At 59.6% G+C, this 22,413-nt stretch overlaps 3 protein-coding genes across 3 annotated transcripts; all 3 read right to left on the reverse strand.

The window, feature by feature from the left end:
- Positions 1–7,275: 7,275 nt before the first annotated feature.
- On the reverse strand, positions 7,276–9,059 carry SLC35A4 (solute carrier family 35 member A4; the record flags this gene model as incomplete). Its single annotated transcript, XM_082291280.1, has 1 exon — positions 7,276–9,059. One exon carries the CDS (start codon positions 9,057–9,059, stop codon positions 8,112–8,114), a length of 948 nt encoding a protein of 315 aa, XP_082147406.1. The 3' UTR covers positions 7,276–8,111.
- Positions 9,060–9,136: 77 nt separating this feature from the next.
- Positions 9,137–10,221, reverse strand: LOC309578558 (SLC35A4 upstream microprotein). The gene is made up of 3 exons (XM_082291281.1): positions 10,195–10,221; positions 9,996–10,094; positions 9,137–9,830 (listed from the first exon to the last, which is right to left on the reverse strand). Exons 1-3 carry the CDS (start codon positions 10,207–10,209, stop codon positions 9,633–9,635), a joined length of 312 nt encoding a protein of 103 aa, XP_082147407.1. The 5' UTR covers positions 10,210–10,221; the 3' UTR covers positions 9,137–9,632.
- A 4,904-nt stretch (positions 10,222–15,125) lies between these two features.
- STING1 (stimulator of interferon response cGAMP interactor 1) lies at positions 15,126–21,082 on the reverse strand (the record flags this gene model as incomplete). The annotated part of the gene is made up of 6 exons (XM_082291771.1): positions 15,126–15,319; positions 16,695–16,881; positions 18,723–18,961; positions 19,119–19,227; positions 20,066–20,243; positions 20,838–21,082. 6 exons carry the CDS (start codon positions 21,080–21,082, stop codon positions 15,126–15,128), a joined length of 1,152 nt encoding a protein of 383 aa, XP_082147897.1.
- Between the last annotated feature and the right edge of the window lie 1,331 nt (positions 21,083–22,413).

Here is a 22,413-nt window from a genome sequence, read left to right on the forward strand (position 1 = left end):
GTTGGAAGGTACCTTAAAGATCATCTCATTCCACCCCCTGCCATGGGCAGGGACACCTTCCACTAGACCAGCTTGCTCCAAGCCCTGTCCAAGCCCTTGGACACTTCCAAGGATGAAGCAACCACAGCTTCTCTGGGCAGCCTGTGCCAGGGCCTCCCCACCCTCACAGGGAAGAATTTCTCTCCAGTATCCCACCTAACCCTGCCATCTGTCAGTGTGAAGCCATTCCCCCTTGTCCTGTCACTCCATGCCCTTGTAAAAAGAAGGGAGTGGTGGCAGGCAGGCAGTGCTCCCCTGGCCAAGCCCTGCTCTTCTTCCCCAGGGCCTGTTGTGCCTCTACATTAAAGTCTCTGCCTGGGTGTTTCCCGTGTCTCTCCCTCGCTCTGTTTGGGCACAGGTACACATGACCTGCAGGCAAACACAGCCTGGGCTGGCTGGGGGTGGGGGAAAACAGTGTGGGAAGGAACAAGGCTGGAGCTGGAGAGCGGCTGAACAGGGCGCGGGGTCCAGGCGTGGATGGTGACGGACTCGGGGGCTGCTGCTGCCCAGGGGCCCTCGGGCGTGTCCCTGCCCGGGCTCGAGGGGCTCTGGGGCTGTGCCACCAGCCCTGAGCAGCCGGAGGGGAGGCTGGGGCCGTGCCCTGGGCTCTGGGAGGGTGGTTGGTGGTTCAGGTGTTGGCGAGGGCCCCGCTCTGCTGGTGTTAACCAGGGCTGTTCAACAGGGTTTCCCTGCACCTTGGGGATCCTGGGCTGGCTGGACATGGAACAGGGAGCAGCAGCTGCCAGCTGATGGATGAGGAAGGAGAAATCACTGTCTCCTGAATCCTAGGCTTTGCTATCCCTTGGGAGCACCCACATGGGGCCATCTGCCCAGTCAGGGCCAGGCCCTGCCACAGGGCATGAGGGGGATGCGTGGCCATTCCCACCGCTGCTGCCCCATGGGTGCTCTGTGGGAAGGCTCACAAGACCCCCACGTGCTGGTGAGGGGCTCTTGGAGTCCCCAGTCTGGGCTCCCCTATGGAGCAGAGCTTTCCCCAGCATTATCCCACTGTGCTGTGCCCAGCCAAGCGCTGGGAAACCTCTCAAGGCCCCATGCCATGATCTGTCCCAGGGCTCCACCCTCCCAAAGGGTTTTCCCTCTGGCCAGCTCCAACTCCCCAAGCCCCAGGATGCCCCCATTGTCCCTGCCATGTGACCTGCCCTGCTCCTGACGGACCCCCCAGTGCTTCCTGTTCCATCTGTGTCCAGCTGGGATCAGCCTTACACCTGAGGCACGGGTGAGGTGGTTTTGGCAGGGCAGGGTCTCATTCCATGCAGGGAACAGGCAGTCAGAGGGACATGTGTGCATCTGCTTCTCCTGGTCCTGTCTAAAAGCAGGGCAGGGACTGTCCTGGCCCCTCTCTCCTGGCCCCCACCATCTGCATTTCCACGGACAGTGGAGATCCTCAGCACTGGCATTTCCTTCTGCCCTCTCTTGCTGTGACTGCTCTCCAGCGATTCCGTGGTCACTTCTTGTGACAGCGTGTATGGTTGTCCAATGTCCCTCATCTCCCAGCCATGGCTGACAGAGATGTCCCTGCTGAAGCCAGGAGCACCCCAGTGGTGGGAGAGGCTCCAGGCACCACCCTGCCCTCTGTGGTCCTACTGATTCCTTGGCCAGCAGGGCTCAGCCCCTGGAGCAGGGTACCTCCAGGCTGGCTCTGGCTCTGCCCACACCCATCAATAATGCAGGAGAACTGGATCCCTGCGTAACCCCATCCCTGGCCCGGGCAAACAGCAGCTCACGGGCGGTTGCTGCCACACTGGCCATGGATGAGGTGAGTGCCATGGTGGGGACAGCCCAGGCTGGCTTGGAGGGATCTGTCAGGGGCTGCCCAGCTCCTTAGGGGCTCATCCAGCTCCTGGTGGCTGCTGAGGTTGTGGCTCCTTCCCCCTCTGTCCCGGCAGGCCCAGCAGGATGTCAGTGTGCGAGCAGCTCTGGGACTCCACCAGGCAGCAGGTAGAGCTCAGGACACCCCAGAGCCTTCACCTGAACCCCCATGCCAGGGGAACAGGGGGACAGGGCAGCAGCCACAGCCGTGGTGGCACTGGGACCACTGGCCAAGCCATGGGCCTGGTCTGGGCAGTGCTGACAGGGACAGGGTGTCCTCCCCATCCTGGTGGCTCTGAGTCATAGCAGGAGGGCTTGGGAATGATGTGAAGCCCTGGGATGTGGCTCCAGGCTACGAGGGGGGCAGGACAGGGCTGGGGCAGGTGGGGGTGACCCCCCACCCCATCCCACACTCGGTGTTTTCAGGGCCAGGGGAAAGCTGGGTGGACAGCAGCAAGGACCTCCTACAGCTCCTCTTTGCTGGGAAGGAGCCTCAGGTGAGAGCTGCAGGGCAGGGACATCCAGGGCACGAGGGTCCCTGGGGAACCAGGTGGGAGCAGAGGCTCTGTCCCACCGCCTGCCATGCCTGGGACCCTGAGAGGAGCTGAGCTCTTGGGCTGATCCTGCCCTACACCCCTATGGGCCCCTCCCTTGTAGGGGACTCCTGGGGCTTCCCAGAGAGCAGGGGAAGGGAGGGGGGTCTCCCCTCACCCCTGCCCATGCCAGGCCCTCTGTGCCACCCCTGCCATCTCCATCCCAGCGTGCCCAGTCCCTCCTTTGCCCTGCACTGGTCGTGCTGGGATAGGGGAAAGCTGAACAATATCCCCCTTCCTCACACCAGGAGAGCTGCCTGACTGTCGATGGCATCTTCCACTTGGATGCAGGACAGGTACCGTGGGCCCCAAGTCCTTCTCTGGGTAGTACCCCATCCCCAGCCTTGTGAGCCAGGGCCACCTGCGCCATGCTGTCCGTGCCATGCTGTGGCTGCCGTGGCTGTGCCATGCTGGCTGTGCCATGCTGGCTGTGCCATGCTGACCCTGCTCTGCTGGATATGTCTCTCCTACCAGGAGAAGGTCCTGGAGCTGGTAAGACCCCAGCTGGCCCTGGTTCCCCTTGGCTACAGCGTGTCCCTGCTGCTGTGGGACCCCCATGGCCCTGGGACACATTTGCCCTTCCAGAGTGTCATCTGGCAGGTGAGGGCACAGGGGAGAGGTGGCAGGGACAGGTGACAGCACAACTGTGCAGTGCTGGGCTCCTGGGTCACCCAACGGACCCTGATCTCACCAGGGCCAGGGTGAGGCCCACCCATGGGTCCCAGGAACCAACAGCTCCCAGCTTGTCCACAGGTGATTGACACCATCTTCCAGGAACTGGAGGCCTTGGGGGATGACACACAGAGCCTGCAGACAGTCAGTCTGGTCCAGGTAGGGCAGGAGCAGGGCAGGATGTCCTGGGATGAGGGTCCCATTCCCTCTCTGCCACTGCCTGGACCCTGCTGTGCCAAGGGCACATATTGCCCCGTTCTGGCACCCAGCCCCCTCATCCAGATGGTCACCAGGGACTGGAGACCTTTGGATCCCAGGTGTTCTCACCTCTTTCCAGGACTTCCCAGATGTGGGAAGCCTTGGCTGCCCACAGAGCATCTCCCAGGCTCCAGCAGCACGGTGGGAACAGGGGAGCCCTCTAACCCCTTCCTGCTCACATCACAGCTGGGCTTTCCAGGCCAGTCACTGTTCCCTGTGGCCTGAAGGCCCCTCCAGTGTGGCCTTGATTGGCACAGGAGTGATGCCAGCTCCTGCCACTGGGCTGGGTCCTGCCCTTTGGCTCTGGGATGCTGCTGGGGACCTGATAAGCTCCACACAGGGCTTGGGTGTTCCCGGGTCTCTGCCCTTCCCTGGTGCCAGGGCTGGAAAAGCTGGGAGTTACCCCAAAATCAGCCTTTCTCAGCCCTCACCTGTGCATGGCCACAAGCAGTCCAGGCCTCTGGTGAGTGTGGGATGCCAGCAGACCCCTCTTCCTGCCCCCCTGCCTAATGCAGCCCCCTCATTCCAGGTCAGCACCCACGACAAAGCCTGGGACCTGCTCCATCCTGATGGCCGAGCCCTGCAAGTGATGGATGTGGCACCCCTGGGCCTGTAGGTACCTGATGCCCCATGGCTGAGCAGCTGCTCCTGGGGGCTGGTACCCCAACATCAGGAGTGGGGCTGGGCAGGGAGCATGGTGCCCAGCCACAGCATGGCCAGGGGTGTTCCTCAGCAAGTCCAGGAGGTAGATATGAATGGAGGTGACCCTCCTCGCTTGCTCTTGTCTCCCTCTGCTTCCAGGATGGTGGAGGAGGCAACAGAAATGGCCGTGCCCGATGCCCAGGCTGCCATCAGTGCCTATGCCAGGGGGCTGGGTGCCCTCCCGGCGCTGTTCCAGGGGTGTGCTCAGCAGCCCCTCACAGATGGGCGCTCAGCTGTGCAGGGGTGAGGGATTTGGCCCAGATGCTGCAGGCTGGGAAGGACTGGGCCATGGGGTGCTGGGGCTGGCTCCACTGCAGCTCCTGCACTGGCCTCTCCCCAGGGCCGGCAGCCTCTTCACTCTCACCGTGGAGCAGGAGCTGGAGGGTGGCAGGCGCCAGCGCTCGGCCCTCAGGATCCTGGTGTCCCCAGGGGCCACCGGGCCCTGCCCCAGGCTGTACGTACTGGGGCTGAGCCGTGTCCCCGCTCCGGCACGCCTGAGTGCCTGCTGTGGGTCAGGGAATTCCACACCTGGGGGTGAAGCAGGAGGGACGCCCCAGTGGGAGCCCGTGCTGGGAGGCAAGGGGGTGTCACCACTCCATGGGCTTGGGGACATGTGTGGCCAACCCATGCTTGGGCTCCTGTGGGTCGGGGCTCAGCCTGCCTGGCACTGCACCACTCTCCTGGGGTGTGTCTCCCCATGTGCAGGGAGTGCAGGGAACCTGATGCTGTCTGCCTGCCGTGGATCATGGAGCGGCTGCTGGAGGGGAACAGCCTGACCTTCCTGCTGCTGTGTGTGTCGCTGCGAGGTAGCCCCTGGGACTGGGACACACTGCACCTGCCCCCTCCCTGAGGATTCCCCCCATTCTGCCCCACACCTGGCACTGGGTCCCTGGCTGCTGCCTGGGGACACCTGCAGTCACTGCAGGCGGGACACCAGCTCCCCTCATCTCCATCGCATTGGGAGCCCTGTGCTGGTGACCCCCCCCGGCCCCTGCCCAGGGCTCGCTGTTCTCCCAGACACCTCCAGAGAGGAGATCCTGGGAGCCCTGGGACTGGCTGAGAGGGTGAAGGGGCTGGCCAAGACCATCTCTACCACACTGTGGGACCCTGCGGAGGAGATCGCGGCACGCCAGAGGGAGATCCGAGGGCTGCGGATGGAGCTGCTGGCTGCAGCCGGCCTGCCTGAGCAGAAGACAGCTGTGGCCCAGCTGCAGAGGGCCCTGCAGGAGCTGCAGGTGGGGAATGCCCCTGGATCCACGTGGGACCAGGATGGCACTCATTCCCTGGGCTGGGGAAGGTCCAGGCTCCTGACCCATCCTGGTGTCAAGACCCTTGTCCCGCACAGAGGGCAGGGCCTGAAGCTGCCCCAGGGGTGAGATGTGTCCCTGGAGCCATGCCAGGCCTGGAGGTCTGAAACACCCCAAAAAGGACCTCCAGTTCCCCTTTTCCAGGTGCTGAAGAGTCAGAGGTGGGAGAAAAAGCAGGCAGCAGCCGAGGTGCTTGGCACAAGAGAGATGCACCAGCCCAGTACCAAGGTGGGCAGAGGTCCGGCCAGGCCCCCTCATCCAGGGATAGTCCAAGTCCAGGAGAAGCCCGGCTGTGTCCCTGTAACATCTCCTCCTTCTCTCACAGGACCAGGTCTCTGCAGGGAATACAGCACCAAGCCAGCAGCCTGGGACCCAGACACCCCTGACCAGTGCCAGCCTGGAGCCAGCAGGGCCAGAGCATGGGGCCAGGCACGCATCCCATGCCTGGGTGGAGAAAATGTGGGCACGGAGCACGGCTTTACAGGGTGGGAAAGGCCTCACTCTCCATCTGAATGTCCTTCTTCAGCCCCCCACGTCACACTCATCCTCCTCCCCTGTCCCCACACAGCAGGACAGGGTGACAGCAGGAGAAGCCAGGGAGGGGACAGCCAAGCTCTGGCCAGCGCAGGGCAGGGGCTGCTTGAGGAGCCATCCCAGAGCGAAATGCCACAGCCACAGCCCAGGAGTGACAGCGTGAGTGGGAGCCCACAGGGTCCCTGTGCAGGGCCAGCTCTGCGCTGCCAGCACTGGGTCCTGGTGCCATCCGAGCCCGCTCTGCTGTCTGCCAGGCAGGAAGCCAGTGCCAGCCGTGCCCACCCCCAGAGGTCCAGCACGCCCTGGCCAGGGCACAGCGGCAGCGGCTGCGGGCTCAGCACTGCCGGCAGCTCCAGCAAGAGCTGGGGACCAGCACCGTGCCAGCCCAGGAGCACAGCGGAGAGGTGGGCACAGGCAGAGCCCAGCACTGAGAGCTCCAGCCTCTCCTCCTACCTTGGCACAGCCCAAGGGAGCAGGGACAGCCTGGAGCTGCCCTGACCTTGTCCCTGCCCCCACAGTGGGACACAGAGCGCTGGCAACGGGAGGTGACCGCGCTGGGCCTGAGCCTGGAGGCAGCACTGCGGGAGCGGGAGGCGGCCGAGTGGGATCTGGAGGCCCTGCTGCGGAATCACCACCAGGAGATGCAGACCTGCAGGCAGCACCTGCTGCAGGTGGGCACACAGGGCTGGGGACACCCCTTCCGGCTGTGCCAGGGCTCTGCCACACCACCTTGGGTATCCTGCAGGTGCTCCGGGACCAGCAGCGCCTGGCAGAGGAGCAGCGGGAGGCCCTGGAGCGCCGGCACCGGGCGCTGCTGCAGGAGGTGCTCCGGGATGCGGTGGAAATCGCCGAGAACAACCAGCACCTGCGGGACACCCGACGGGCAGGCACGGCTGATGCCACCACACAGAGCCCCTGAGCCATGTCAAGGGCATGGGGACAGCTGGTCTGGCAGGACGGGGTCCCTGCAGACCCCTCCCTGCACTGAGCCACCAGTGATACCGGGAGACTGGCCAGCCCCAGTCACGAGTTATCCCAGGCACAGCCTCCCTTCTGCCCGCTCTGGCTGCTGCTCCCTAGGGAAACCTGGCCCAGGGAGGGAAAACCCTGCTCTGTGCTGGGAACCTGCCTGTGGGAGCACAGTGGCGGGAAGGCTGGCAGTCCCCAGCTGTGGCCACATGGAATAAAGTGAGTCCCCCTCACTCATGAGTGTTGTCAGGCTCAGACACACCCCTGGCCCCCAAACCTGTCCCAAGGGGCACAGACACCATCCCACAGGGAGGGCAGACACAGGACAGACACACAGATGCTGCTGAACCACAGCTTTAATACCCCAGGTGGCCTCTGCCTGCCAGGAACTTGGTACAAATTTGGGGGGCATCCCCCTTTTGGGAGCAGATGAAAGTTCCCAGATGCCCCAGCCCCTGTCTGCTCTGGAGAGACACTGTGCCCAGGAGGGGAAACTAGCCTGAGGACAGCAGGGCTCCAGCCAGGGGCTAGGCTGGAACAATGTGGAGGTGGGAGAGGCCCAGGGAAGCAGCACCAGGAATGGTAGGGATCAAGCAGCATCCATGGGAGCTGAAACGGCACCAGGCCCATGCTGGGCTGGCAGGAGGTGTGGCAGGACCAGTTACTGCCGAGCATTCCCAGGCCACTGTGGTGTGGGGAAGCAGCTTGAGGACATGGGACACAGAGTCCCAGAATCATTTAGGTGCAAAAAGACCTCTGAAATCAAGTCCAGCCTGTAAGCCAACATCACCCTGTCAACTAGACTATGGCATTAAGTGCCACATCCAGTCCTTCCTTAAACACTTCCAGCAATGGTGATTCCACCACCTTCCTGGGCAGCCCCTTCCAGTGTTTAATCACCCCTTCTGTGAAGAAATTACTCCTCAGTCTGAACCTCCCCTGGCACATCTTGAGACTATGAGACATGCACATGGGAATCAGGACCCCTGCTAAGGCTGGGCATGCCTGATCCCATGGGAACCCCATGGCACAGAGGCTGTCTGGGCTGGAGCAGGGCCCAGTTTCTCCATGGAAGCAGGGACAGGGTGCTTTCCCCCTCAGCACTCCTCCTTGGGGGGGTCCTTGGAGCTGTGCAGGTGCCCACCAGGAATGATTCCAGCCCTGAGGAAGGACTGGGCTGCCCAGACACGTGGGAGGGAGGCAGTGGCTATGTGACTCCGTAGTACAGGTGCACAGCCAGGCCGATGCACACCACGGCCACGAAGAAGAGGAGGGTGAGCTGCAGGTTGAAGAGGACAACAGAGAGGAGGGCGTTGACCAGGATGGAGCAGGAGATGATGAAGAGCCTGGTGATGTTGCTGCTGTGCTTCATCACCATGGACATGATGAGGCCATTCAGAGCCTGGCTGAACACGACCAGCAGCACCCATAGAGAGAAGCCCTCCAGGAACCTGCCCTCCGTGGTACTCCACAGGGAGCCCATCAGGTTCAGCAGGACCCCAAAAAAGTACAGGAAGATGTTCTGGAGGCTGAGAGGCAGCGCCTGGGTTTTCAGGATGGCTTCGGTGTAGACAGCAGACAGGCCGGAGATGAGGCAGTACACGGAGAGCAGCAGCAGCCCCACGGGTGTGACGTGCAGGTGCATCCCACCGGGGTCACTGGGCCCCCGCAGCCCCCCACAGCTGTAGGTGACACCGGCAGCCAGCAGCAGCAGCAGGGCCAGCCAGCGGCGCGGGCCCAGGCGCCGGCGCAGCAGGAGGCTGTAGAGCAGCGCCGTGCTGACGATCTTCAGGTTACTGAGCACCTGGAAGGTGCTGGGGTCCATGAAGAGCTGCATGTGCACCACCAGGTTGTTGTTGGCAGCGTAGAGCAGGGCCGAGAGGGCGAAGGGCACGGCGTGACGCCAGGACACCGCCGCTCCCAGCGGCTCCCGCGCCCTGGCCAGCAGGAACAGGAGGGACAGCATCAGCTTGGTCAGCTCCACGAGGACCACCATGGACGTGGAACTGAAGGGGATGGCGCCATCCACCTTGCAGAGGGTCAGGAGGGGGGCATGGGAGCCATAGATGGCCACAGACAGCAGCAGCATCAGTGCCCACAGCCCCCTCTGGAGCAGCCTGTTGGCAGAGCCAGCAGCATTCCCAAACATCCCCATTTCCGGGAGAGAGCCAGCACGAGTGAGCTGCTACCAGTGTAGGGAGGCCAGACAGACTCTCACCCTGCAACACTGAAGAGACCAAATACCAAGAATTTAATGAGCGTAGTTCAAGCAGGATGTTCCCTGCAACATTTGTGATGCAGCAGGAGAGCAGGGTGCCGTCTCTTGTTAGGAGAACTACAAGCCTTCCTGAGAAGCCACACAAAGCACATTCCCAGGGCACAGTGTGGACTGGGTGGCAGGGCACAAGGGTTACAGGGCACACAGGTGACAGGGCACAGCAGCCCCTCAGTCTGCAGGGGCACAGGGAAAGGTGAGGGGAAAAGGCAGCCGGCAGCCCCTCAGTGCTCTCAAGCTGCTGTGGGTTAGGGCAGTGATCACTGCTGCCATGGTGCCGAACAAACACCCATCACCAGCCCCCTGACGTGCCGCAGTGGTGTGGTGCAAAGCCCTCTTCCAGGGAAAAGAAGAGTGCAGGTGATGTGCCTCCCAAAGCCCTGGGAGTGCTCTGTGCCTGCTACCTAAGGAGCACCGTTCCTGCAGTCCGTGCTGCCTCCGGCCTCCTCCTCGCTAGTCCCGACCTTTTTTCAGTGAATTCACATAGTCACGAATCGTCTTCTCAACGTTGGGCACGGCGTAGTTCTGGGCGGCGTAAATCCCCGTGCAGGTGCCGACCACGAAGCCCAGGACAGCGGAGAAGCGGAGCTTGGCTACCAGGTATCCCGCCAGAAAGCCTTTGAGTAAGGGCGATGCCAGCAGGGACCCGTCCTGAGGGGAGAGCACAGTAAGGCACGGCCGGGCGGGACCGGGGAGGGGGCGACACAGGACGTGCCCCAGGGGTGAGTTGTGGGCTGTTTTTTCCCTAGGATTTGTTTTTTCCCCCACCAGTCCCTCTTAGAGGCGGCGGGCGACCCGCCCCGAGCTCCGCGTTACCTGCCCCACGCCGGCCTGCACCTCGTCCTCCACCCTGCGCTGCAGGCTCTCCAACTGCCCCTTCAGGAAGGCGAGATCCTTCAGCTTAGGCAGCGAGTCCTGCGGGAGACACGGAGGTGATCCCCGCCCTCCGCGGGAGGAACCGGCGCGGCCTCCCCACAGCCCCGGCGGCCCCTCAGCCCCGGCCCTCCCCGCTCACCTTATCGTCCGCCATCTTGGCGCCGCCGCCGCCCGCCGCTGATTGGCTGGCGGGGATGCACGTGACACCGCCCCTTTAGCCCCGCCCCCAAGGCGCCGCTGATTGGTTGTCATGGAAGCAGCGCCTCCTCCCGCGCTCCCCTTCCCGCCACGGAGGCCACGCCAGACGCTGATTGGGTGGGGCGGAGTCACGTGACAGCCCCCTGCTCCCTCACACCGCCCGTCCGGCGCCATCTTGGGGGGGCGGTGGCTCCCCTTGAGGCTTTAGCGCGGTGTGGGCTGCGCCGCGCCGCCTCCGGGGCCGCTCCGGGCCACGCTGACGGAGCTCATGGGCGCCCCTCAGTGCCGTCAGGACTGCCAGAGCCCAGCCACCTTCCCGCCCGTGGGGACAGGATGGATGGGGGTCCCAAGCTCCGCAGCTTCCCAGGGCTCTTCCTCCGTGAGGAGTCTGATCCAGTCCCAGGCTTGGCCAAGGGTTTACGTCTAAAGCAGTGCAATTGAGCCTTTATATGACTTTGTCCTTCAGGATTAAGGATGGTAACCCCAAAATATTTGTATAAATATTTAAATTAATGATTATAATGATTAGGCTAAAAGATCTTAATTATTTACTGCACAGTGTAGGTAGTTCCAGCTACTAGAGCAGCACAATATTTTTGAAGCAATACTGATATTAAATGATACTAAAGGTAGTAAAGTAATTACTGAGCAGACACTGATGCTCCTCACCCATCTCAATGCCCGGGGCAAATCTCTCACTCAGCCTCGAGGAGTCACTGATGGGCGCTCCTCAGCTCCAGGGAGGAATTTCCACATACACTCCCAGAAATTCGAGAACAAAATTAAGAGAAGAACAGAAATGATCTTGCAGTTTTTTTCCAACCGAAATGATTCTCTGATCATCGAGTCCAACCATCAACACAGCCCTGCCAAGCCAAAAAAAACATTAAAACGTTAAACAGGTCCCAGCTCCCGAGAGCCACACGCACACGTTTTTGAACAGTTCCAGGGACGGTGACTCCAGCACTGCCCCGGGCAGTCTGTCACAGTGCTTGACCACACTTTCAGTGGAGAAATTTTCCTGAATATTCAGTTCCTGGCACAACCTGGGGCTGTCCCACCTCTGTGTGAGCCCAAAGCCCCACAGAACTGTGCTGGGGCCACGCTCCAGCTGACACAGCCACGGGAGGGGCCAAGGAGACCCGGACTGCAGCATTTCCAGCTTGGAAAACAGGCACTGCAGAACTGCAGGCAAGGCTGAGGAACTGTGGGAAATGTTGGTTTCAGGTGCTTGGCACAATTTAATTAAAACCTGTGATGCTGGGGGTTATGTATGTGTTATTCTTGTGGGTGCTACGCTGGCACAGAGGCAGCTCCGTGAAGCCTTCTGGGCTGTCAGGCTGCTGCTCTCCAAGTTAATTTAGATACATTCCCAGCGTATATTACACTGCTTCCACTGAGCACTGGGAAGAGGAAAGGAAAGGGACTCAAGAGGCAGTGGCAGGTGCAGCCCAAAGAAGAAGCATTAATATCGTTATTAATATTAATAGCCAGTTTAACGCCAAACGTTGCTGATGGCTGAGTGCTGAGCTGCTGTTTCCTTGCTTTGCAGGATTCCAAACTTTATCCAGAGGCAGGTGTGGACTTAGTGAACCTGACATTTTCCTCAGCCACCTCAAACCAGCCACTTTTCAAGCAGGATTTTTACTTCATGAAAGGTAAAAATGAAATAAAATAAAATAAAAATAAAATAAAATAAGGCTATGTGAGTGAGTGCAAGGACCTTTCTTGGAACAATCACAACACCTGGAAAATGCCACTTAGTGCAAGGCTGATTGGGAAAATTTGGGTATTGGTAAAAAGCATGTGAGGGCAGCAGATCCCTATGATCAGTCACTGCTCTCACCTCCAGAGAGGTGAACCCATCAGCAGCCTCACCAGCACTTTCTGCAGGACAGCATGGCAGAGAGTAGGTTTATATTGGATATTGGGAAGGAATTCTTCCCTGGGACGGTGATGAGGCCCTGGCACAGGGTGCCCAGAGCAGCTGTGGCTGCCCCATCCCTGGAAGTGTCCGAGGCCAGGTTGGACAGGGCTTGGAGCAGCCTGGGACAGTGGGAGGTGTCCCTGCCCATGGCAGGGGGTGGAATGAGATGAGCTTTAAGGTCCCTTCCAACCCAACCCATTCTGGGATTCCATGAAGATCAGTTTTTCTAGGTCATGGTACCTGCCCTGCAGAGGGTCTGTGAGGGAACTCACCCCACAGCCCCCCAGGGTTACACACCAAGGCTCTGTGCTGTGTGGAGCAGCACGAATGGGTCACTGCAGGTGGTTCCTGGGATTTCTGGTGGGAAAACAGCTGGGATGTGAGGAAGGGCTGGGAGAAGCCCTGTCCCCAGCCCTGGCTGGAGGGAGGATGCAGCCATCCTGTGCCTTGCTCAGCAGGATCCAGGCTGTGAACCTCCTTCCCTGCTCCGCCTGGGACCCGCTGGATTGTGGTGGCCCCTGGACCTGCTCGGCTCACCTTGCTGAGGTGTGGTGCATTGCTGCTCCCCATGGATCAGGACAAGTCTGCCTCCAAGCTGGAAAGTCCTGAGTCTGAGTCAGAGCTGCTGTGGGATGCTGTGATTAGCACTAAAACTGAGCTATTTGTGCTGTTGGAAAGCTCAAGGGGAAACTGGTTATCCTGTGTTTGCCAGTTTAGCAGCGAGCTGCCACTTCTGAGGTTTGATTTTCCTGCCTCTGATCCAGCCCTGCCTCTGATTCCCGCTGCCAGCAAAGGCTTTCACCTTGGCCCCAGCTGTGCCCTTGAGCAGTGGCAGGAGCTGAGCCTTTGGCTGGCAGCACGGCTGCTGCTGGAACAAGGTTGTGCTGTCAGATTTCCTCTGGGCTTGTGCCTGTCTTTCAACCTGTCCCCTGCTAATAGGGCCTGAGCTTATCAGCATCGCCAGCCCAGCCTGGCTGCAGTGATGGGTGAGATAAGAAGCTTCCACATGAGAAGGGAGCAGGGCATCAAGGAGGACACAGAGTTGTGTCCCACAAGGATGGGTTTGGAGAGCCCTCGGGGACTGCAGTGGCTTTGCTGCTCACACAGCTGCTGCTGGCTGTTCCCGTGTTGCTGAGCTCAGCCCTGCATTTCCTTTGCATCTCAGCAGGTGCCCACAGCCAGCATTTGCTCTGTGCCCTTGGGAACGCTGCTCAGGTGACCAGGACCCATGTTCTGCCCACACCCCAGGGCCAGATCCCCGCTCTGCTCCCCGCACCCAGGGTGTCTCTGACCAGGAGGTCCCTCACCTGCTGTCTTCCCTCTCCAGTCAGTCCAGCACCAGGCACCTGGCACATCCCGGAGGCCTTGGCAAAGATTCCTGATACCTCTGCAAACCAGCTGGCTCTTTGCAGTGGCCTTTGCTGTCCCAACCCTCGCTTCACAGCCCTTTCATCTGCCATTTTTGCACAGATGCAGTACCCAGAGATTAGGCTGCAGATTAAGGTTTTACTGCATCCTGAAATGGGTTCCAGTTCCCAGCCCCAGCAGGACCAACATGCAGCCAAATCTCCCCTGAAAGCTCTTGGGGCTGGAGCTGGGGAGAGATCTCCCACCATGTTCTCCCACATGCAGGAAAGGTGCATATATAGCCCAGGTGAGGCACCTGGAATTCTGTTTTCAGTTCTGGGCCCCTCACAAGAAAGACATCGAGGGGCTGGAGTGTGTCCAGAGAAGAATGGAGCTGGGGAAAGGTCTGGAGCACAAGATGAGGAACAGCTGAGGGAGCTGAGGGGAGGCTTAGCCTGGGGAGAAGGAGGCTCAGGCGGGACTGTCTCCCTCTCTACAACTCCTTGACAGCCAGGTGGGGCTCTGCTCCTGGGGAACAAGGGACAACAATGGAGGAAATGGCCTCAAACTGCTCCAGGGAAGGTTCAGTTTGGACATCAGAAAGAACTTATTCACAGAAATCATTGTCAGGCATTGGAATGGGCTGTGCAGGGCAGTCACTGTCCCCTGGAAATGTTAAAAAACGCATGGATGTGGCACCTGTGGACACGGGTTAGTGGTGGCCTTGGCAGTGCTGGGTTAATGGTTGGATTCGATGACCTTAGAGGGCTTTTCCAGCCTTAGTGATTCCAGGGTTCCATGATTCTAAAAGGAGCTGGGCAGCCAAGGGCAGGAGCAGGGCTGTTGTTGCAGCTCCAGCCTGCACCCGCCCAGCCCTTTCCATCGGCATCTCCCCATCCCGGGTGAGCCTGCTCTGCCACCAACACTTCCCCTCAGGCTGGAAGTTCCCCTGGAAGTCCTGCACATGCTCCCTGTGCCTGCAGAAGCTGCCCCATGAGTCAGGCCATGTGGGCTGGCTGTGTTTGTCCCAGCACACACAGGCACACTTGTGGCTGGGATTTCCAAAGCCCCATCCAACACCACACCATGATTCCAGAATCATGGAATATCCTGGGTTGGAAGGGACCCACAAGGATCATCCAGTCCAACTCCTGGCCCTGCCAAGACACCCCAGCAATCCCACCCTGTCCCTGAGAACATCATCCAAGCGCTCCTGGAGCTCTGGCAGCCTTAGAGCCAGTCAGTGTCCCACCATCCTCTGAGGGAAAAACCTTTTCCTATCCCACATGGGGCAGACTGCACATTGTGCCCAAGATTTAGGATACTGCAGCTGGTCCCAGAGGAAAGTGCTTTATATGACACAAATCAAAGCAGATAAAAAACCAATACACCCACAGAAGAATATATGAGCTTGTACATAAGAAAAAAAATGGGAAGCGTGTCACAAGGCTGTGGGCTGAGTCAGCTGCTCCAGTAACTTTGATGCACAGGAGGTTTGTCTGGGAGCTGGGGGTCGCTGCCATGGACAGTATGTGCTCCAAAGAGGAAGGGGGTTGGGGAAGGGTGACTGGAGCCCCGAGGGGTGGTGAGGGGCTGTGCTAGAAGCCGTCAGTGCGCAGTGGCTGTGGCAGGTCTGACACACTGATCTGGAGGTTGAGCTCTGCTGAGTCCAGGGCCATGGACGGGGTGTGCAGGTGGTTCCCCTCAAGCATGGTGATCTCCTCGCGATGCTCCTGCTGCAAGTGCCACATGATCTCTCTGGACAAGAAGCAGGTCTCTGCTTCTTCTGGCTCTGGAACAGAAGAAAGACAAAACCTACCTTCACTGGTTGTCCTGAGGCAGAGCTCTGGGCAGGGAGCAAATTCTCTGTGAGATGCCCCAAAATATGCAGAATTTCCTGCACAGTCAAAATACAGCTTTTACTTTCCACTTTCAGCACAGCAGAGGGAAACAATTCAAACACAAAGTGCGGGGAGGAGTGTAAAATTACAGGCACTATGTGCTGGATTCCCAGTAGTGCTTGTGATGGGAAGTGCCTCACTGGATGGAAATGCTCCTCCCCATCAGGGAGAGTGCTGAGTTTCCTCTGAAAAAACGGCATTCATTACAGCAAGATGCTGATTTCATCTGGCGGAGGTGAGGAGATGGGAGTGAAAAGATGATGGGAATGAGGGAAAGCCTCGCTCCCTCCCATCCCCTGTCAGCAGGAATGGCACCGAGCCAGCACACACTCATCCCACTGCTGGGGAGGGCTTGACAGCCCCAGCAACTTCTTCCAGGAACATCAACAGCAAGGGGAGCTGCTGCTTCCCCTGGATGCCTGCTGTTATACTTAATTCTTGCAGTAGACAGCTTGTCTCAAGTCCCCTTGGGGACTTCAGCTGGGACAACCAGTGCTGCCACCACGTTCCCTGCTCCTCAGACCCACAGCAAGAAGTCCTTGGAATCATGGAATACCCTGAATTGGAAGAGATCCACAAGGATCACCCAGTCCAGCTCCTGGCCCTGCACAGACACTGTGTCTGAGAGCGTTGTCCAAATGCTCTTGGAGCTTTGGCAGCCTTGGGGCTAGGACCATTCCCTGGGGAGCCTGGGCAGTGCCTGAGCACCCTCTGGGGAAGAACCTTTTCCTGATATCCAGACTAAATCCCCCTGGCACAGCTCCAGCTGTTCCTTTGTGTCCTGTCCCTGGTCCCAGGGAGCAGAGATTGGAGCTGCCCCTTGGGAGGAGCTGCAGCCTCCAGTGAGGTCTGACCTCAGTCTCCTCTGCTCCAGCTGGACAGGCTGAGTGCCCTCAGCTGCTCCTCATGTGGCCCCTCCAGACCCTTCGCCATCCCCAGGTCCCTCCTTTGGACACTTTCTAACAGCTGTAGATCTTTCTCATATTGTGGTGCCCGAATTGCCCCAGGACTGGAGGTGAGGCTGCCCAGCCCAGAGCAGAGTGAGACAATCCCCTCCCTCACCCAGCTGGTGATGCCATGCTCAGTGATGTTCCTATTTCACGTGAGAAGGCAGCCCCTCTGTTCCTCCCATGGTAGCAGGGGCCACTGTGGTCCCCTGACTGGGGACATCAGCTGTGCTCTGTACAGACCCTGGTCTGAGGTCACTCAGGGCTAGAAGAGCACAGCCACTGTCCTGGGCACTCCAACCCCTTCCCCCTCACTCACCCTCGTAGGCAATGAGCCGGTAGGCATCTGCACACTCCTTGGAGCCTTTCAGGATCTCCTCCAAGGTCCTGTAGAAAAGCTTGGCCTGCTCCAGGCGCTCCTCCCGGCTGAAGGCAGCACACTCATCCTGGGACATGGCGTAGAGGGACTGCAGTGGGGTGGCATATTCCACAGCACAGTACCAGAGCTGCAGGGATGGAAGGAAAAGATGTGGGGACAGGAGGACTGGGCAAAGGGCTGCTGGGGGACCCTGGCACTGGGCAGAGCACTCAGAACCTCTCAGCGGCTCCTTGGCCTCCCTTGCACTGGTGCTGTGTGCTGGAACACTGGGACAGGGACACTGGCTCTGGCCCCAGTGTCCCCCTGCCTCGTGCAGAGCAGGGAAAGAGCAGCTGGCCTGACAGGTACAAGTGTCCCCTGTGCCAGGTGGGCTCAGGGAGCTGCATCTGCCCATGGGGTCCAGCCACTGACTTTGTCAGTGCTCCCAAGAGCAGCCTGGAGGGTGATTTTTCCCCATGGAATTTTCCCCATCTCCCCTAGGGAGACACCCCTGCCCTGTGACCACACCTTCTTGGTGGCTTTTTGCTATACAAAGGACAGTGGAGGGGCAGCTCCAATCTTTGCTCTCTGTGACCAGGGACAGGACCCAAGGGAATGGCTGGAGCTCTGTCAGGGGGATTTAGGTTCGATATCAGGGAAAGGTTCTTCCCCCAGAGGGTGCTCAGGCGCTGACCAGGCTCCCCAGGGAGTGGTCCCAGCCCCAAGGCTGCCAGAGCTCCAGGAGCACTTGCACACTGCTCCCAGGCACAGGGTGGGATTGTTGGGGTGTCTGTGGAGCGCCAGGAGTTGGACTTGATAATCTTTGTGGGTCTCTTCCAACCCAGCATATTTTGTGATTCCATTAGTCTAAGTCTGAGCATCCTAACAGGGTGCTGGAGGGCAGAGAACAACATAAACATTGGAAAGGTGGAGGCACAGCTGGAAGGAGGCTGAGCAAAGAAACAAGGAGAAATCTGATAAAGCCATAAACAAGCCAAGGAGGAGCAGGGTTACCAGTAAGTCTTACACTGGGTAAACTGGAAAGTTTAAAGGAGTGAATTAGAAGGAAGAGGGACATGATCCCAAGTAAATGCAGAGAAGCAGGAAGTTCCCAGCCTTGGCAGGCAGTTACTGCCGTGCCCTGGGGCAGGTGCTGGTGCTGGTGCTGGACCCTGCATCACTTGCCACTTGTGAGGGCCTGGGCAGGAAGCTGAGGGGCAGATATTACTGGAAGGCCAGGTCCAGGCTCAGAGCTGCTGGAGCTCCTGGGGAGCACGAGTGACTCAGCAGGAGCCTGGCAGAGGGAACACAGCATCCGTGCGTGCAGCGCAGCGGGAAGAACCCGCGGCCGACTGTGCTTCCCCCTGAGCAGGGCCAGGAGAGGCTTGGGGTCCCTGCAGGCAGGGCTTTAGGAACAGCAGCTCAGAGCTCAGCCACTGCCAAAGGGCAAATCAGGGAACCCAGGTGAGGAGCAGAGCAATGCCTCCATCCACAGCACCAGGGTGTTTCTTCCTCCAAGGGAAAGGGACAGGGCCAGTCTGCCGGGAGATGTGGAAGGAGATGAACGCAATGTCAGATGGAGAGATTTGGGGCTCACCAGCCTGGAAAAGGGGTGACTGGGGGAAAGGGGGGAGTCAAATAGTGATTCACACAGACATCTTCAAGCACCTGTTCACAACACAAGGAAACATTCATTCTCTGGGAAGTGATGTTCTGTAGCCCACATCTGCTTTTTTCTGCTCAGTTTTCTACTCTTTTCTGGACTTAAATCAGCTCCAGGAGGGGTTAAACAAGCCCATCATCCCTGCAGCTGAGCCTGGGAGTAGTCAGCCAGCAGGAAGGGGTACTGGAACAGGACTTCTCCATCTTGTGGAAGCCTGGTGAAAGCTGGGAGTGTCTAATAGGAGAGGGGACAGTCTCCTGTCCTTACAGCCACTGCTGGGGCCAGCAAGACTTTGGGGATGATGTTGCTGCTCTCAGCCAGCATACCTGGTTTTCTTCATCCCTGATTGCATAGAGGCTGTGTTTGTACACCCTCTTTTTGGTGCCAGCTCGGGCTAGGGTGGTTTCAGTGAGGTCTGTCACATACTGGATATTGCTGTCAGCTTTCTCCAGGTCATCATAGACATCACAGCTCAGAGGGATCAAGATGTGGAGCTTCCACGTCTTCCTGCATGCCAGGAGGTTGGGATTGGCTCTGCAGAATTCCTCCATGGACTTTTTCATCCCTGGTGGAAGAGAGCATCGGGCAGAGGTGCCTGGTGTGAGTACAGCTGCATTCTGCCTTGCTTCCCATTTCCCTGCTAACACTGTAAAAGTGGGAGGATTGTTATTAGGAGCTATTTCTATCTGTAGGCGTGAGAATGCAGGGAAACAGCTACGTACGTGGCAGGACTATTTTTAGGTACCCAACATAATAGGACCAGGCAAGCCCATGAGCAACGTTCTGCTTGGACCTCTCGGACATCTCAGAGATCTCCACTGCTGAGGGCTTCTGTGGAAGGAAGGACAGACACCCCAGGTGATGACACCACCCACCTGGGCCCTTCTGCAACAGTCAGTTCTCCACAGGGATTGGAGAACTCCAAAGAGATCTGGAGAGTGAACAACCCCACCAGCCCCTTCCACCACCATGCAGGGCAGCAGCGCAGAGCCCCTGACAGCCCCCACAGATGGGGGAACTGGGGCTGGAGTGAGCCAGGCATTTCCCTGGCTGCACCCTCCACTGGGATTGTGTGTCCCAGTGCAACTTGTGCATCCGCCCCGTGCTTCCAGCATGGGAGAAGAGACATCCCAGTGCCTGATGGTGGGATTCCCAGTGGTCTCTGCCAGCTCTGTGTGTGCATTTAGGTGGAGATGGGTGTCCAGTCCCACAGGCACCTGACAGAAGCACCTTCTGCAGCCTGTGTGACCCTTCCAGCCCCGCTGGGGCACAGCAGAGCCCTCTCAATGCTGCAGTGGCACCTGGGGCTTGGCTCTGCCCCCACACCACACTGATAATTGAGAACACACAGGCTCTGCTTTCCCCTCAAGCACCAGCTTGACTGACTGATTTAAAATACCCCTGTTTTTCATGTCAGGGGACCGTACCATCCCCTGGAGTGGTTGTGCTCATTAGGAGGCAGCCTGGCCCTCCTACCCACACTCCTGGCAGCACAGGGCCAGGGAGATCAGCCCTGCAGGGCTGAGCTGAGAGTGCTCTTCCCACCAGGCTCACTCTGGGTGGGCTGGACATGCAGAGGCCATGCAGAGCTGGCTATGTGCCCCCATGGCTGCTCAGGGATGCCGGGCTCCCTGGGCAGCTGGCCAGGCTGAAGGTGTGGGAGCCTTACGTGGAGCCGCAGGGCAAGGACGAGGAGCTGGCACAGACTGGCCAAGATGAGGTGGAGGCAGAGTGGCTGCCCATCACCGAGGAGAGCCACATAGGCTGAGCCACAGATGAGCAGCATGGACCCGTGCCAGCGCGGGGGGAAGCAGCTGCTCAGGGCTTTCCAGAAGCTGCCGCCGTGCCTGGATGGGAGAGGGAGACAGGAATCAGGCTGGTGGCCACCCACCCTCTGCAGCCCACAGGGCACTGCCCAGGGCTGCTCCCACCTCCTGGCCAGTGCCACCTTCCAGAGCACTACAGAGCCCTGTGGGACCCTGTCCAGCACACCCCAGTGCCCCCAGCCAGGAGAGGGCTTGGGTCCCTTGCAGCATCCGTGGGACTCAGAGGGAGCAGATGGAATGTCACCCTGGACAGCAAAGGGAGATAACAGCCCCCTGCCCTCCAGCACTGGGTGGTGGGAAAAGGCTGGGGGCCAAGATCTGTTCCCCAGGGAAAGGGCACACTGGGGAGTTACCACAGAGAGGAGACATCCATGGACATATGGGGGAGCTGGGCAGGTGGGAGTGGGGGAGAGGGTGGGAGAGGGAGCAAGAGATGAGAAGGACAGGAGGGTGATGGACGGCAGCGTGTGCTGCCGGGCACAGCACAGCATTGCCACAGAGGGCACGTGTGAGCACAGCGACCAGCAGCAAACCCCACCACACCCGGAGGGTGCAACGCCCTTGTCCCCAGGGTGGTCCCAGGAGAGCCGCAGACAGCCGGCCCCGCCGGCTCACCTGGAGTGGAGGTGGAAGATCTCCTCGGCTAGGTAGCAGATGCCCTTGAGCAGCGCCCCGATCTGCAGGGTGGCGAAGTGGAAGATGAGGCTGCGGGCGGTGGGCACGAGGGACTCCCCGGCGAGGAGCAGAGCCCCGGCGCACAGCGCCAGCAGCACGCACACAGCGCGCTGCGCCCGCCCGCCGCGGGCCTCGGGGATCAGCGGGGCACGGCGCTGCCTCGGCCGCCACGGCTCCCGGGACATCTGCGATGGAGATGGGGGGTCAGCAGCAGCTCGTTCCCAGCACCCGCAGCAGCACTGTGGGAGCGGATAATAGCAGATCAGGGGGATGCGTGCGCCCAGCACTCACTGAGCATCCCAAAGCACACAACCCTTTGAGGAGGCTCTCCTGCGCTTCCCCTTCGGGGCTGTCCCCTGTGCCCAAATGAGCTCGGCAAGACAGAGCCTGGCTGGCCACCCCGCTCCTAAATGGATGCCAGCCCGCCCTGCTCCGCAGCCACAGGGCTGTCACTGCTCTGGCCGCACTCACCGGAGCAGTTTCCAGCCGCCAGCCCCAGGTTTCCCCCGCTGTGGTTCCCGGGCTCTGCGCTCCCGCCTGGGCAGCTGGGGCTCCTTCCGGAGGCTGCTGCAGACACGCACCCGGAGCCTCGGCGACGTACGGGCTGGTAGAGCTACACATATCCCAACACCTAGGAAAGTGAAAATGAAAGGAGCTCTGGCAGCAGCAGGCAGCCTGTAGAGCGCCAGAGCTCTCCCACACAGGGCATCCATGAGTATGCCACACAGGGCATCTCAGCCCACAGGAAATCCATGCACTGGTGACTGTGCCAGTTTCGATATCCATGAGCTTGCACGTCCTGGAAAGCCCCAAATCTGCCAGGACATGGTCTGAGTGGAACTGGAATGAGGAAGGAAACCAGACTTTATTGAGATTTTATCTGTCAAGGGCAGTAGATTCAAAGATGGCATTGATTCAGCTCAGCAGGTTGCCAGGGGCAGAACAGACTCAAATCCATCTAGCAGAGGGTGATTCACAGTGCCCTGACTGCCCCCACCCCACACACTTCCAGGAGATGCCAGCTTGGGGAGCAGTGCCCAGGGGTGCTGGCAACACAGCAGGGGCTTCCTGCAGCCAGGCTCTTGGTGGCCAGTGATGCCCTCGAGATTTCCAGTTCCTTGTTCCAAGCAGTGGTGAGGTATTCCCATCCTGGAGGAAGATGAATTAGGGAAGATGGATTAGAAGATGGATTAGTCCCTAGGAGCAGGTGGGATGCACTCAGGGATGCTGAGGGAGATGGATGATGCCCTGGCAAGGTTCCTCTCTGATCTCTTTGGAATGTTGTAGCTATCAGGAGGTTCCTGGTGAGTGGGAGAAGGAAATCTCACACCCAGCTTTGAGGAGGTGAACTACAGCCTGCTCAATGTCACCTCTGACCCTGGGAGCATGATGGAGCAAATCCTCCCAGCAATCCCTGCCAAACACCTGAAGGGTGAGACAGGGGCAGCCATGAGGGATTTCACATCACACCTGATGGACCCGGCTACCCAGAATGGCAAGAAAACTGGCTGTGGGG

This window comes from Coloeus monedula (genome assembly GCF_965178545.1).
Source record: "Coloeus monedula genome assembly, chromosome: 15".
Taxonomy (NCBI): Eukaryota; Metazoa; Chordata; class Aves; order Passeriformes; family Corvidae; genus Coloeus; species Coloeus monedula.

Excerpts from the sequence above, each read along its gene's own strand:
- LOC309578558 (XM_082291281.1), bottom strand. Across the intron at positions 9,831-9,995 it reads TGCAGGCCGGCGTGGGGCAG|GACGGGTCCCTGCTGGCATC; the intron begins GTAACGCGGAGC and ends CTCTCCCCTCAG.